Here is a 14,439-nt window from a genome sequence, read left to right as displayed (position 1 = left end):
ACTCAGTCCCTGGATAAAGAGGGATATCTGGATCCAGATTAGTTTCTGAGATTTTCTTGAGAACACCAAGAAAATCTCTCGCAGTTTTTCTTCTTTCAGTCTGATACTTATGTGTGAAGCTACGATGGGAAATGTCTACTTAAAAAGAAGCCTTCAAAATATCCCAGGTTCTAGATCAACTCCTAAAGTTAATCACTTCAAAGTTAGGCCAAGTCCCGCCTCGGGTAAAAAAGTTCCACGCAAATGAATGCATAACTTTTTTTGCAGGTGGAGGTAATTAAGGTAAATGAGACACTGACACGAGCAGCTCAAAAACAGGACAACAGTGATTGTTTCCCTCTAAATGACAGTCTGTCGATGCATCTATTTCTCGGTCTCAGCGTCATCAAATAAAACAAGTTACCAGTTTAAAAAAAAAAAAAGAATAATAATAGGATAAACTTCAAATTTGATTTATTAACAGACCAGTTATTATTATAAACATAAATCATACTACACTTCCTGTGTATTTTCAGCCTGCAGGGGCCCTATTTTTAAACCAACTGGGGGTAAAATCTGACCTTGAGTTAATCAGAAAACCACTTAATTATTTATATCTAAAACCTTCCTCTACATGAAGTCTAGACTTACATAAGTGAATTTCTTGCTGATGTATTGCAATTTCAGACACGTATCCAAGCCTGTGAGAAACACTGCAGTTCCTCATGTAACGCAGCAGCGACACACTTCCAAGATGAGTGTTTAACTTTGTCAACAGCAATATTTAGTAGACTTTATCTCCTCTATTAATGATCACCAAGATCTGGTCTTCATAAAAGGTTTGCTCTTCTCTTCTTGCCCATTACTAGTCCTGACTAAATTACAGTTTGTACTGGTAATATACAAGAGGTGACACCAGATTAAGTTATTTTGAGATCTATACGTCAGAGATATGTAAATGTGTAAATTTTTGTAAATTTTTTTAATTCTCAGAATTAAATTACATGTAATATATTCTTGGAGTGTTCTTAAAATTAAGTTCAAGTATAAAAGCAAAGACTTTTTAAAATAAATGACATTCCTAGACTGGAAACATGATCAACAAAGTTTAGTGCTCTTGCTAAAATGTCACTGCTCTCAAAAGTTCATTGAGGCAGAGGTACGTATAATCCATCATCTCAGAGTCTGGCTGTAATTTAGGTCAACCAGCATGTAACAGCCAAGCAGGGAGGGGCTCATTAGCTGCAGTAAGACCTCCATCACAGGTAATACATCACGGCAAGAAGTGACAAATCTCCTCCTGTGTGACCTGTGTGTGTGTGTGTGCGTGCATGAGGTTTAGTGTAAAGTGCAGAGGGATTAATCACAGCCCAGTTTACACTTCAACAAGACTGTACTAATTACTACAGGCTTGGCCAGATATTACATCCCAGTGATCTTCTTTAATGGAGATGCAGGAGGGACTTCTTAAAGTAGATAACATGGTATATATGAAGGAGGCTCTGCAAATAAATCATCATCAGTAATAAAGGGAGAAGGATGGACAGAAAGGAGAGAGAAAAGACAGAAGAGGTAGACAGAGAGAGAGCGAGGAAGATGTGGGGTCAGGTAGAGAGGATATTAGCTTAGAGGCAGAGGTAATTTAAATCTGTGCATTGATTGCTCTCCTGATATTACAGCAGTGAGCTGCGTGTTGTGGCAGCAGTTGCTCAGGGGGGAAGTAGGTGTGAGGAAAGAGAGAAGAGGGAAATAGACTATCTGCTCCTTTGGTAGGCCAATTAGGGCACTCTCTCACGCATGGAACAACCTGCCTAATATGCACACATATTCCCTATATGGAGGACCAAAAGAGCCATATTCAAAATAAAGAAATGACTCAGTATGCACAAAATTGAATGCATCACAAATAATGTAGTTATTATTAATTCATAAAATGTGACAGAATGTGACATTTGATAGATAGATTTGTAAAGGTTTATCTGAAAAAAGCAGAAATGCTACAGTTAACACCTAAAGTTTCCTTCACACACACCAGCTACTAATGAATGCATCACAGAGTTCGTACATAAAACCTTTCCATCATTCTAAGAAAGCCTTTTAATTAGTATAGTGGTGACTGCCTGCAAACATGGAGAATCATGTGTTTTTCAGAGTTCATGCATTTTGGAAATAGTGGAAAATGCCCATTTAAATTAGCATAACCGCTGATGCTGATTATTAAGATTATTATTAAGTCATTTTCTATCTGCAAACAAGGAGAGTTTCATTCATGCAGTTGAACTAACATAACCACTGTGTGTCTATTTAAACTAAAGTTACTGACAGCATTTTGCTGTTGTAAGGGTTATTTTTTTTGTATGAAATTTAATTTAAACTCCACTCAGTTTACACAGTTATTAAAGTGAATCTTTATAAAGCTTTCCATTCACCTTATTCTTTAGCTAGTTACTGGGTGTCCGCACAACTGGCATGACATGTTTTAAATCGGTGATGCGTAAATCTCCAGTTACACTTATAACTAGGTTATGTTTGAATTTTAAAACAGCTGGAGCGACTGAGCTCTGACAGTCCCCATCTGTTAATGAATACTACAGAGTTATGTACACATATACAATGTGTGGACAATCAATGCAGCAGGGGCTGAGATCTCCTGAGATCTACAATCCCTACTTTGGGGGGTAAAAATCCAGGATTCTGCATACTTTCCAATAATCCAAGTGGTTCTCAAAGTAGCTGTCAGATCCACCCGAGGATTACGAAACATAAAAAGATTGACTGTTACATAGAAATAAATGTTTTTTTTTTCTTTCTGTCTTTTCTCTAAATTTGACTTTGTTGTGAAGTACCTTCATCTACTGTGGTCCCTGAGAATCCTAAAATGAAGAAGTCTGCAGAGATAATCATTATTTGTTTGGCTTACTCACAGCTCATGTAGACAAAAAAAGACCCGAAAAGATTCTTCTTGAGTCACACAATAAATCGACTGACTTGTGAAACCGGTGGAGTGCCCCTTTAATTGTTAAACATGGATCAGGTAGTGCTTGTGTGTATGCCATTAATACTCATATATATATATTTTTACCTCACAAAAAGGACATACAGTATCTGTCACCAGCTGACCTCTGAACACTCAGACCATCAGTGAGGTGCACTGCAAACATGTCAGCTAGGTTTAAGAGAGCAGATTAAAACATGAACATAACATATAGCTAAGAAATAATCAGTATTTTAATTCATCATGTGTAGGGATGCACCAAATGTGAGATGTGGGCTAGTATCAGTGTGTATGTTCAAAATAACAAGCTGGCCAATCGCTGATACCTATTGGTTAATTTTGTTGTTATTTTGAGCCAAGAAATCAAAAATCTTTATTCTAAATGACAGTTCAAAAGTTTTCATCATATAATTCATGAATGTGAAAAAATTCATTTATATAAATTTTAAAAACTGCATCAAACATTGTCGGGACACAACAGACCAACATCGACCGCTCCCACCAATGAATCTCATGATATTAATGTCAGCCTATTCCAAAGTTCAGCTGATAAACTGGTGCATCCATAAACATGTATCTGTCATATAAAGGTATGAAAGTGAAGTACAGGGAGCCAAAGCAGTAGGCAAGCTCGGCAGTAAGATCCAGTATACTCATGTAGACAATTAAATTTAACTTTTGCTTATAATTTTGGCTTCAACCACTGATAAAACATGTGCTGCATTCAGTTGCGCAGTGATTCTCTTGTTTTGGTTTGTGTTTGAAAAAAAAAAAAAAAGGCACCTCCCTAAAAGCCAGACTCACTCAATGTATAGTTCAGCTTGAAATTATGGAAAAAAGAGACCATCGAGACTGATCTAGAGGAAGTAAAAGGAACCAAAAGGTCTCCACAGATGAGCTTGCATAAACCTTTTCCTCTCACTCCTCCTTGTCTAGGTCTGCTGTGGGGCAGGAGCTGCTGCCCGGGCTTCTCATTGCTGTACCTACATTATACACCTGAAAAAAAAGAGACTTTTGTTTTGACTTGAATCTACAGTGATATACTGGATGTACTGATGGCAACTCTCCCATTGTACAGCAAATGCAGCAAGAGCGAATCAGGAGTCGAGCAGGTAAAAGCGATCTCTCCCTGTCATCTTACCTCCCTGTTCATCCAACATGACGAGAGTCCTGATGCCGGCATCTTTACTCTGACAGACGGAAGGAGAGGTGAAAGGAAGACAGCAGAGAAGAGAAGTGAAGGGAAAAAGGAGGAATAAAGGTGACAGATGAGTGAAGGTCAGCAGAGCAGAACACAGCAAAGCTATCAGAGCAGCAGCAGAAGTGGGTCAAATTGCAATTTGAAATCACATTTTTGAAACTGATCCTGTGCAGCACAGCAGGAAACAGGAGTCTGACAGTTTCTTGCTTTCCAAAACTGCTCTTATGTCCGTGTGCTAAATATAAAGCTTGAACCAGACGATCAGTTAGTTGGTTGCGTCCAAAGTTGACAAAACAAGCACCTCTGCAACAAAAATGTACATCAGCCTGTCATTTTTTGTTTTTATAGCATAAAAGATATTTAGGCAACTTTCAAATGGGTCCTGGGTACAAGCCCAGACAAAGCAAAGCTCCTCTGTGTGGGTTTTCTCCAGTCTCTCACTATAAAAACACGATCTCGGTTGAGGACGCCTGTGCAGGCCCAGGACACTCCTGCAAAGGAGTTCATTAATCTCAACAGTTTCACTTCCTGGTTAATTAAAGGACCCAAGCCAGTCTCGCACTCTTTGCGCTAAATTAACCACTAAGTGAAGCTCCACATTTAATAGACAGATATGAGATTGGCATCGATCCCAAATTTCAGACAATTACTCAAAAATTAAGCAGAGACTCTCAAAAATGAGATCTTATTTAGATCTTATATATATATATATATATATATATATATGATCATCTTTAAGTCATGGAAACAAAACAAAACAAAAGAAAAACACTGCTTATTATGACAACCTAATCACTAACATATAATATACACAAATGCGCACTATATTTGTTACTCTGTGTTCACTGGACTGCTTTCAGTGATTTGCTGATAAGGCTTGAGTAATGCGACTTCTGATTTGGCTTACAGAGCTGGCACACACTCAGAAACACATCGTGCAAGCACAAAACCCAAAAGCTCTCGGTTGGTTGTACTGTGCGCACAACCAACCAAGAGCTCTGTGGCCTCCGTCAGCCCGAGGCCTCGTCTGAGCAATATTAAAGTCTAATGGCCATTCAGTTTACGCATCCATAATTTTTTTTTTTTCTTTTTATCGAACTTTACTCTGACCTTCTTGGAGCAGTGATATAGGGACTAGTGCTCGTATTACTCAGACTGTGTGGAAAAATGTGTCAGGTGTGAAGATCTCTGTATGAATAAAATTAGAAGGATTTCTGAAGAAAAATGAATAATTCTTAGTATAATATTCAGCTGTGCTAATGTTTACAGATACACTTGCATAAATCCCGTGGGACGGCTGATTGTTTCCACAGGAGAGATCATGGGAAATCATGCGAGGGCAGTCGTGGCTTCAGAACTACAGGACAGGATATCCGACCTCGCCAACTGGCCGAGTCTCTTGTGGTGACATCACTTTTTTCTGCATGGTTAGTTAAAGACACACATGCTCGCAGACTGTCAGGTCTTTTTCACCCTTCACTGTGAGTCATAAAGTCACCGGACAATTGAGTAATTTCAGAAAATGAACACAAAGGACACTTTCAATAGATTCATTTAGATGAATATTTTAATATTCATTATTATTATTATTATTGCTTTGCTCTCCAGTTTGATGCTAAGCAGCTGTAAATATATGAGACAGACCTCTGTGAAGCAGGTAGGAAAAAATATCTTTATCTCTTAATTTGTGCTCTGCCCCCAAAATATTTGCTGTCTTAAAGGTGACCTGATTGTAAGATGTTTCTTAGAGGCTCAATGTTGCATCTGTATCATTAACCTTTGCACTTTGCTGTCTGGCTAACTCAAAGTATTGGTCTTGGGTCTAAAGCACTGATACACAACAGAAATCCTGAAACAGCTGAAAACATGGAATGTGGTATGATTCCACTTATGTGAGCTGCAGTGATTGTAGCTCATGAGCACTTTAAAAGTGGATGATGTCTGAAATTTCATTACATTGGTAAAACAATACTAGTTTTACTTCTATTTAGGCTTACATTGGGAATTAAATGAATTTAAAAGGTGCATTTGATACACTGTAACTGTTTCTAGTCATAAAACAGCCTTTATGAATATAACACAACATGTTCATCTTGTCTAGTTTATTCTCCAAATCATGTTACTATCTGCTTTACAGAGACATTGAATTTGGACTTTATGTCCCTCACAGATTCCTTTATATCCTTCTGTTTATTATTCACGTTTCCCCTCATTTGATCTTCTCGTGTTCGTGTCCATCCTTCATCCTTTTACTTCATTTCCACCTCTCTTGTCCGCTTTGTTCACATCCTGAGCTGCGGTGCAGTTTTTCATTTCTGTGTCTACAGGCCTGACATGAAGATAACAGCTTTCATAAGGACTTTAATATCTGTGGATCCTTGTTCATGAACCCTTTTCAAATTATTCTTCTCTCTACATCTCTCTGCTGCTGATACATTATTAATATTATTTAGCTAATAATTTTACCACTTTGCTGTTAATCAGTGGATTTAAAATACAAAAAATAGCAAACATTTAAGAGTTTATAAGAACATAGACAGACTGTTCTGCTTTTCTTAAAGTCAAATAGCTTTCAGTTATTTATATGCTATTTGCAGATCATGGTGCATGACGTAATGTTTTCCTGCCAGTGAAGTCAGACCCGACGTGCTCGGCACACGGAGGTCTCTAACTACACTGAGCCGTGTAACACGATGATAATGGTTCAGGTCTGTGTTTATTTCTGTCACTCACATCAGCAGTGGCCCAGTTGCTGAGCTTGAATTGTCCACTCGTTCACTATGTAGTGAGACGGCGATTTTGTAGAGCTGAAATGTAAATTTCATCCACTGCACAGTGCACTTCAGAATCATCATGTTCAGACGCTGTGCACTACATCCACTGGCTCAGACCTTCAACTTGCATTATTATTCATCTTTTTTCAGAAAAAATTAAAGGCTGTCAGATTTGGAGCTAATATGAGTTTCTTACAGCAGAGAGTTCGCAGTGAGCGCAACAATTCTCAGCAGCGCAGGGGCTCGTCTCCACTCCTGCCTCAGCAGCAGGATTTCTTAAAAAATATATCAAAACTGCTCCCAAACCATTCTTCCTACTTTAGTTGTTCATTCTCAAGTATAAGGACATAAGCAGTATGTTGTTAAGTACCCTGAATTATGAAATATCTGAAAGGGTAAAATTTAAAGGTTAACATTAATTCATAATTAATATAGTTAAGATTAGTTTATAATAGTTGCAGCTCCAGTTTGATCAGCCAAAATATATTGTGAATAAAGAGGTGCATGCACAGATGTACATTTTTACTTCAATATTGTGTTATGCTAATTTCACATCTACAATACTTACCCAAAACAGCAACACTGTTGCATGATCATGTAGCAGAGTTACATCCATGAAATATCTGCAATGTATCAACAGCTGTCTGCACTTTTTCCCTAGTTAGTTCACTATGCAGCAAACACTAAAGAGTGTGGATGAGTGAGTGAAAACAGCCAGTGTGTTCCTCCCGCTTACTGCCATTTTCTCTCTGTGTCAAGAATTCCCACCTCTGTTATGTGTCTGTTCATCTGTTTTTACTCTTCCTACATTTTCTACTGGCAGACTCCCTCTGCAGATACCTCTTTATTTATTTTTTTTTTAAACCTTTATACTGAGCTTTGAGTCGGGCGATTGAGTCATCTTGTCTGCTCATTTAGCAGTCATTAAAACAAAATCAAGCTCATGTCACTCGTTGTTCCTGAGAATGAAATAAGTGTCCTAATTTGCATGAGACAAAGACATATTACATCACTGGCTGTAAGTGGCAAAAAATGAATGGCTCAGGCATAATGATGATAATTAAAAGTGGGCTTATGCTTGCAGGAAAAAAGATGCTCCAGTGTGTTTATGCTTTTGTACATCAATAATAAACACCTGTGTGCTGTATGTGCAAAGAATTACCAAAGAGAACTTATATAATGTGCTTGTGTCACTTTTATGGCTCTAAAACTGAAACTAACAACAAAAAGTTGATGCATTTCTCAAAGGATGAACCAAGCATAATGATACTGCATAGATATTAGAACTGGATAGCAATTTTTTTATGATGATTAGCTTTTCTCATTTAATATTTTCTCTGCTGCCTCAACACACACTCGCCTGATTTACTCATCTGTTCTCTTTTGGGTGTTTTTGTGTGAGCATGTGAAGTCTTTAAATTTGCACGTGGCACTCGTTCATGCGAAAGATTATGATAATCTATCTGAAGCTAAAGCTGACTGTGGGGGGTGCGATCGATCAAGTATCTGTAGGAAGGTTCCAGCAAAGGAGGTGAAGGTTTGGATTTATTATACATCAATCAATCAAGGTTATTTCATCAATCTTTTACTTTCTGTTGTGTTTTAATAATAAAGCAAATCATTATTTTATTAATGAGTAGGATTATCCTTCAAAATGCATAATTTTTCACAACAAATCCATTGGTCAGTGCAGTGTTGAAGTTCAGGCTCTCGCTGCTGGGCTAGGGTCTGCATGTGCTCAGTTTTAACATCACTCTGGGTTCTTCACCAGCTTTGTGCTTATATGCTATCTGCACAGATGGTTGCAAAGAGCCAATGTTGTGTTAGCAGTAATAATGCAGCTGCTTCTGTCCTGGACGCACTTTGTACTTTACCACCATGCTCTTCTGCTTTTAGTGCAATAAAAACAAAAATCCAGCACAAAAACCTCATGAATTCACATCATGTTGTTTTTATGCACTTTGGATTTTGTATGGATTAACTGCATTAATAAGTAAACATGCTGGTCTTTGGAGTTTGTTTAGTTAGCTGTTTCCAGTGGTTTAGCTAAGCTATGCTAATCGCTGTCAGTATGCGTTTCAGCGTTAATGCACAGACCTGAGAGTGGTATTGATGCTGTCTCAGTAAGAAAGCAAATTCTCTTAATCTGAAACTTTTCCTTAAAATCATTAAAAAGTATTGACCAATAAGCAGATTTACAGTCCAAATTTACAGCTGCCTTTCAACAGCTGACCATTACCTCTATATGCAGAAATTTTAAGTGATATTAAACTTTTTGGTATTAATTATATTATTGCTTAACCTTCACAGAAGAGGCACGTACTATAAAAACCAGTATCAGCAACACTAACTCATAAGGCACACATATTTGAGGAGATTTTCTCTCGATACTGATTTGATGCAGCGTTAGACCCGTTCACAGCTGAATAAGCAGATCTAAGACAAACCCTCAGACAAAAAGTGGTTTGACTCTGACTGTGCTTCAACGCAGTAAATTAGTGTAAGCTTCACTATAAGCTCTTTGAGTACAGATGTCATGGATTACTTGCACATGCTCACTGTTTCCTGTATGAGTTAAAGGTGCACTGTGAGGTCAGAAAGAGAAACATCGTTATCTCCAAATACTGTGAAAAATGTAAAACTTTGAGACTGAAGACGTATTTGTAGCATTATCGAAGGAGGCATGATGAGTCTCATCCATAATCTGTGCTGCTTTACTGCTTCACTTGATTGAGGGCACTTCTCAGGAGATATGCTAAGTGAGAGCAATAAGGAATACAGCCAGACAGAAAGACGACACAGTGGTGGTTTGTCTCTACGTATTTCACTGGTTTTTAACAAAGTCTGGCTTCATCACAGGGAAACACAGCCTGTTATTCAACTTGGAACCAGTTGAAACATATAACTGGCATTCACTCTGCATTATCTTCAAAAGCCAAAAAAATTAATTCGCTGAAGAGCTTTGTTTGTGGAGCGGTGTCCCCACGGACTTCCATTTGTCCCCCATGGCTTTCTCTCATTAGACATGGTGGCTTGTCCAGGGGTTAAAGTGGGGCCATGTCTTTGCCTCTGCAGCCAGTGTGAACAGTAAATAGAGGACTGACGCACGGCTGTTTAATGCTATCAGCTTGGCAGCACTGAAATTAACAGCATCCTATTTACATGTCAGCTAAAGGTTAAAAAACAAACAAACAATATCTTATTCTGTTTTTCCTGGCTCAATGAAATGAAGCATGATTTGAATCGTGGAAGAGTCTAATTGGTGACAGATTTATAAAGAAATATTTTCAGCAACTAGAAGAACAATGAGTCCTGCAACAGATGGTGTCCCAACCAGAGCTCTGATCTCAACATCATAGGGCCAATCTGGATCACATGAAGAAACAGAAAACACTGGTGCAGCTTAAATCCGCTGAGCACTTCTGTACTTGTACTACTTTTTAGATCCCTCTATGGGAGTTTTGACCACTTGTGCATTTTTGATTATACCACAAACCTCATCCATCAAACTCTGGCAAACTCATCATACTTGTTTGTTGAGGATCATTTCTTATGATAAAGGTTGATCCACAGACTAAACAATCAACAGTTTCAAAGTCTCCAAATCAGGTCAATAGTGCAACCAGGAGCACGATCGCCATTTTTTCCCTGAATTTGTCCAACAGGACTGTTAGACTGTTGACTCTAAGTTCTCTTAAGCATTTGAGGGACAACATTTAGTGTAAACCAGAGACAAGAGATTAAGGGAGACTGAGCAACTAGGCCTGTGAAGTCACTATACCGGTATCCACCATATTTCTTTGTCTGTTTGGAGCTGTCAAACACCTGTGTCCATAATCAGCACAAATCTACACACAGGAGAGATCCAACTCCCAAAAATATAAATGATTCATTTGGGTCATGTTTTTCCTTTTATCAGTTATAAATGGAAACTGAACTGAAAAGAATCAAGTGAAGCCTTGGGGAAAAGAAAAAGGTGAAAAAGGTTTCTGTAAACACTTTATTTGAACATTTTAATAATAAATTTTAAAAAGGAATATTTGAAAATTAAATAAAATGACATATTTTGCAATATTTAACGTTTTTACCCCGGAGACCCCTCAAACACTCTGGCCAGCGTAATGAGCAGGCTGACTAACCAACTAAATCCACGTGAAAACTCAAGCTCAAACATAAAGCAGAAGTACAGCACAGGGGCATGTGCAAGGACAACAACATCTCATAGTACTGGTAAACATCAGAAAATGCAAATACCAAGACAAATCATTCTTCTGAGCATGCTTTTTCCTCTCATGTTATTTGTATCTCTTAATGTGATGTGTGACACTGAATCACTGGACTCACCTCCTCCACAAGAGCCAGCATACGCCGGGTACTCTCCAGAGACTGCAGAGAGAGACAGAGCAACGGATTAACTTAGAGTCCAGAGGAGAGCAAACACAGACGCTCAGAGCAGCACCTCTAACAAATATCTCTACAGCATCTCAGTGTGTTAATGCAGATAATGTATTAAAAACATAAGTCAGCAGGTGGAAAGGGAAAACAGGCGATATGCTAAGACGAATGAGTGGCACTCGGTAATAAAATTACACCTGAATGTTTCTTTCCTGATGATTCCTACTGTTCTTTGTTTTACCTCCTGTTGCTTCATCAATCCATCCTTCCATTCATTTCTCCTCTTTTCCTTTCCTCCCTTCCCATCACTGGCTCTGCATTATCTCCTCATGAATTTTTAATAAGGCCATTTGAGCTGATCCATTATTCTGCAGCACAGAATTATCTGCTCTTCCTGAGCTCCTCTCAGCTCATTATAAAAGGGCAGAGTTCTTCCTTATCCAAAAAAAGCACAGACTTGATGAAAGATTCTTAGAGAACCAAATGCTGAAACAAGCCGAGGTCACATTAGAGCAGCTGTATCTGTCAGCCTGCAGGCTTTGGAGATACATTTGTGTCCTGATGAGAACAGTCCATTTTGAAATGTCAGGTTATAATTGGCATGTCACAGAAAAATCTGTTTTCACTGGGGGTTACAGTTTGCCTCACAGTTGTGCTTTCCCTCATTTCTGTCATAGCTTTGCCAGCGAGTTACATTGTTATAAGTTAAAAGTTGGCGCTACTGCCTGAAAGAACATAGTGCATGTTTGCAGCTGATGTAAGTGAATAATTAGTTACTTTTAAACAACAGCTGATAGATTTTATAGATACCATAATGATTTGGAATTGCAGTGTTTCCCACAAAATTACACTGTATCTATATTGTATTTATAGATGTAGCAGGCACCTGCAAGTTCTTTTAAATAAATTATTAATAATAAAATGTATATACTATAAATAATGTGCAGCTGTCTCTCTAGTAAGTTCATCATCCTGTGAATGGCCTCCAGTTCCTCCATCTTAGATCCAGCTGGTGACAGTAGTCCCTGTTGTGTGTGCTGCAACCTTGGTGAGCTTCAACACAGCAGCACCATTTTTGTAATTTTTCCTCTTTACACCATCACAGTGAATTTTAAATCAGTCTGTACAGTGACTGACTCTACTGTTTGATTTAACATCTACTGTAGTGTATACAGAGGCGAATATTGCAAAAACTGTCTTTGTCCAACAAATTATGGACGTTACTGCAGTTCTTCACCTGTTGCAGGTTCTGGCTAGACTAACCCTCCAGATTGTGACAGATCCTCAAAAAAAGGCAGTGCTACTGTCTCCAGATGCAGTCCAGATGGTGAACTGGAGTCTGACTACCACAAGCTCAATCTAACCCACCTGACCACACAGAAACACTAAACAGGAAGGACCAGAGTTAGAATAGAATAGAATAGAATAGAATAGAATGTCTTTATTGTCATTATACAGGATGTACAATGAGATTGCTAATTAGCTAATAGAGTGAACTGATTACATCTTCATTTCACACCAATAGAAAAAGATAGATATAAATTGCAATATATACCCAGGCAGCTGTTAATATACCCGGGCAGCTCACCCTAGTAATTTCTATGTGTAAGAAACACCGTGTACCTGTACCACCCATTCTGAGTCACAGACACAAAAAAAATTAGTGTATTTTTTTTGCCCTGAAGGATATCACCTTTCAATACCAAGAATATAAAAGAATTGCTGATCCTGAGCTTTTAGAGGAGTCTTAACACGGTGCTTGTGGCTCACAGAGGTTCCCTCCAGCACTGTAACAACATGTGTAAGACAAAAAGTGAGGAACACTTTAGCAAAAAAATGTGTCTTCTACTGTACCTCATCAGCTATCTGGTCTGCGCGTGTCTGCAGATCGGCCAGCTCATTGCGCATGTCCGCTTCGTCTGCCATGATGACTGTTGAACTTTGACCTCAAAGAAGAAAAACTGGAAGAAATAGAGAGGAGAAGAAGAAGGAGAGGGGCAAATTAGTGCACCAACAACACTACAAAATCTGTTGGCTAAAAGCTGCTTTGAACAGCACCTGAAGCATTGGGAAAGAATCAGATTTCACCATATTAGCTAGTCTTCAGATTGAAAAAAAAAACAATAACCACTCACGATGCTGTCATTAGTGGGAGAGTTTTGCTTCAGGATTCAGTCCAAGTTTGAGTGACAAAAGATTTATGAATGCAAACTACACCGGAGAAATACAACAAACACCTTACAGAGCATTTACAGGAGCCACCTTCAACCTGCTGTCCTGGACTGGCTCCCAGCCAATGAAAGGGCTGCATTCCCTTCATCACACAGAGTTAAACTGAGCTGAATGCAATTACTCCTACTGCTGATCGAACATCTGCGTGCACACGAAAAATCCCACAACACTAACAAAAAATAAATATTGATAATATTTTGAAATAGTTTTGAAACACAGTGGGCAAGCGGAAGGATTTGAGCGAGTTTAACAAAGGCCAAATTGTTGTGGCTAGATGACCGGGTCAGAGCATTTGAAAAACTGCAGCTCTTGTGGGGTATTCCCCGTCTGCAGTAGTCATTATCCATCAAAAGTGGCCAAAGGAAGGAACAGTGATGAACCAGTGACAGGATCATGGGTGGCCAAGGCTCACTGATGCACGTGGGGAGTGAAGACTGGACCTTGCGGTCTGATCCAACAGACGAGCTGCTGCAGCTCAAACTGTCGAAAAAGCTAATGCTGGTTCTGATAGAAAGATGTCAGAATACACAGTGCAGTTTGTTGTACTGCAGATCTAAAACTTACACATGTAGTATATGTTTTTGCTATTTCTTTTCCATGTGGCTAAGGTGTGGGAGAAGGGGGGATCTGGCGTTATTAAGCTAGTTGTCCATCAAAAAGTAGTTCTGGAGGAAAAGTTTAATGGCAGAGCAGCACTGTTAATTAATTCATTTGATCACATTCAAATTAAAGCACAATTAATACCCCATTTACACCTAGCATTAGCATGTCATTCATAAACAGATAACCCATCTGGACTGAGAAAAACAGCTTAATTCAAGGTTTAAATGCACTAAGATGATACAAGAAAACATCAGTCCCAC

The 14,439-nt window shown here is 38.6% G+C and overlaps 1 protein-coding gene across 2 annotated transcripts in view; it reads right to left on the bottom strand.

Annotated features, from left to right (window-relative positions):
* The window catches only part of LOC115801149 (synaptosomal-associated protein 25-A-like), a 44,163-nt gene that overhangs the window by 8,715 nt on the left and 21,009 nt on the right, over positions 1–14,439 (bottom strand). For both annotated transcript variants that reach the window (XM_030758884.1, XM_030758877.1), the window contains exons 2-4: positions 13,199–13,305; positions 11,294–11,335; positions 4,116–4,164 (exon numbers count right to left, since the gene is read on the bottom strand). In XM_030758884.1, the coding sequence (XP_030614744.1) occupies positions 4,116–4,164; positions 11,294–11,335; positions 13,199–13,270 (163 nt within the window). In that variant the 5' untranslated portion in view covers positions 13,271–13,305. The remainder of the gene's footprint in view (positions 1–4,115; positions 4,165–11,293; positions 11,336–13,198; positions 13,306–14,439) is intronic.

This window comes from Archocentrus centrarchus, chromosome 3, assembly GCF_007364275.1.
Source record: "Archocentrus centrarchus isolate MPI-CPG fArcCen1 chromosome 3, fArcCen1, whole genome shotgun sequence".
NCBI classification, from domain to species: domain Eukaryota; kingdom Metazoa; phylum Chordata; class Actinopteri; order Cichliformes; family Cichlidae; genus Archocentrus; species Archocentrus centrarchus.
Note: the sequence above shows the minus strand (reverse complement) of the source record. Positions and strands in the feature narration are given on the sequence as shown.